Raw genomic sequence first — 1,553 nt, 5'->3', positions numbered from 1 at the left:
GGGGAATGGGGCCACTGTCACCCCGTAGGTGCAGCAGACGCTCCATCTAGTGGCAACTGTGTCCCCACGCCGGGCCACGCTGTCACCAGCCCCCAGCCACGAGTGGCAAAACACTCGAATGGAGCCGGTTCAAGACACGCAGGAGGTTCCTCGCAGCGCAGAGCCGAGGGGCCCCATGCGCTGGCACTGGCCGCCACGCAGGGAGGTGTGCGGAGGGACCACATGCCCACCCTCAGCACCCCATCCCTGCCCTCGCACTCACCCCACCAAAGCCCTGCGACCCCCTTGTCCCCTCCTCGGGGGTCCCCCAAAAGAACGTGCCCCCCAGGTCCCTGCTCCAGCCCCCCCGGTCTGGGGCAGCAGTGGAAGAGGTGCAGCTCTTTCCTCCCTGCTCCAGCCCCCCCGGGCTGGGGCAGCAGTGGAAGAGGTGCAGCTTTTCCCTTTGCTGGGGCTGTGCCGCAGGCACGCCTCAAGGGGCTCACAGCATGAAAAACAGGGTGCTTCCAGGCATGAGTAGGGAGTCACCCCCCGCGCCCCACACTGGGGTGCCCCATGCTGCCCCAGCAGCACCCAGAGGCACACCCAGCCCTTGGTGTTGAAGGGGCAGGGCTGGGTGCAACCAGTTGCGATGCTGCTCGCTTCACCAGGCAAGAGAAGGGTGCACCCAGTGTCCCCCTTCGCACCCCACCCTGCAGGGCTGCACCCAGGGGTGCCGCAGAAATGTGGCACTAAACAAGGGAGTCACGATGTTTGGGCTTGTTCAGTGCCACCCTGAGTCACCCGGTGACTGTGCCTTCAGGGCTGGAGGAAGCAGGGACACGAGGGGATGGCATGTCCCAAACCATGGGGAGAGAAGGGAGAGACACCGATGCTTCCCCCCTCCTCTGTTTGTGTAGGTCCTACATAAAACACGGGGAGAGCAGCACACAGGCGGCGTGAGGGTGCACGCAAGAGCAGCCGTGCAGAAGCAGCCACCAGCCCGCCCTGTTCTGGGGGGCTGCAGCGAGCAGAGGTAGAGGGTGAGAAACGTGATGCCACCATGTGCTGGGTGGTGTGGGGGGTGTCGGGGTGGGGGCACCCCCGGGGGCTCAGATGTTCTGGCAGCAGGGCGCCTGCCTGCCCTCCTGCTGCGTGGGCAGCACCCGGATGGGCTCGATGGTCGTGGTGGGGCCAAACTCTGATTCCGGCTGCCCGGTGATCTGCCTCTGTGACACGATGCGGTAGATCTCTGCCAGCAGAGAGAGAAGAGAAGGAAAAAAAAATTAAGTATCTATTTCAGTGGGGGACCTGCCCCCTCCCAAAACACACAGCTCAAGGAGGGCAAGTGTCCACATCTTCCCACCCAGGGGAGCAGGATCCCACCCCAGAACGTACAGCCAGGGTCCCCAGCGGGGTCCTGGGAGGACACAGTGTCCGAAGCCATCTCTGTCCCCCCACCTCCTTTCCTGGCTGCCCCTTACCTGAGAGGATGTTGTGGAAAGCCGTCTCCACGTTGGTGGAGTCCAGAGCAGACGTCTCGAGGAAGGACAGCCCGTTCTTCTCTGCAAGGACAG

The 1,553-nt window shown here is 63.9% G+C and overlaps 1 protein-coding gene across 1 annotated transcript in view; it reads right to left on the bottom strand.

The window, feature by feature from the left end:
* Window positions 1-1,088: 1,088 nt before the first annotated feature.
* The window catches only part of LOC104083525 (ras-related protein Rab-11A-like), a 4,857-nt gene continuing 4,392 nt past the window's right edge, over window positions 1,089-1,553 (bottom strand). Inside the window, exons 4-5 of the mRNA XM_009587030.1 lie at window positions 1,461-1,553; window positions 1,089-1,228 (exon numbers count right to left, since the gene is read on the bottom strand). The exon at window positions 1,461-1,553 is cut by the window's right edge and continues 20 nt beyond it. Of these exons, the coding sequence (XP_009585325.1) occupies window positions 1,089-1,228; window positions 1,461-1,553 (233 nt within the window). The remainder of the gene's footprint in view (window positions 1,229-1,460) is intronic.

Source organism: Fulmarus glacialis, unplaced genomic scaffold (assembly GCF_000690835.1).
Source record: "Fulmarus glacialis isolate BGI_N327 unplaced genomic scaffold, ASM69083v1 scaffold18181, whole genome shotgun sequence".
NCBI classification, from domain to species: domain Eukaryota; kingdom Metazoa; phylum Chordata; class Aves; order Procellariiformes; family Procellariidae; genus Fulmarus; species Fulmarus glacialis.
This window is presented reverse-complemented; position numbering and strand designations above follow the sequence as displayed.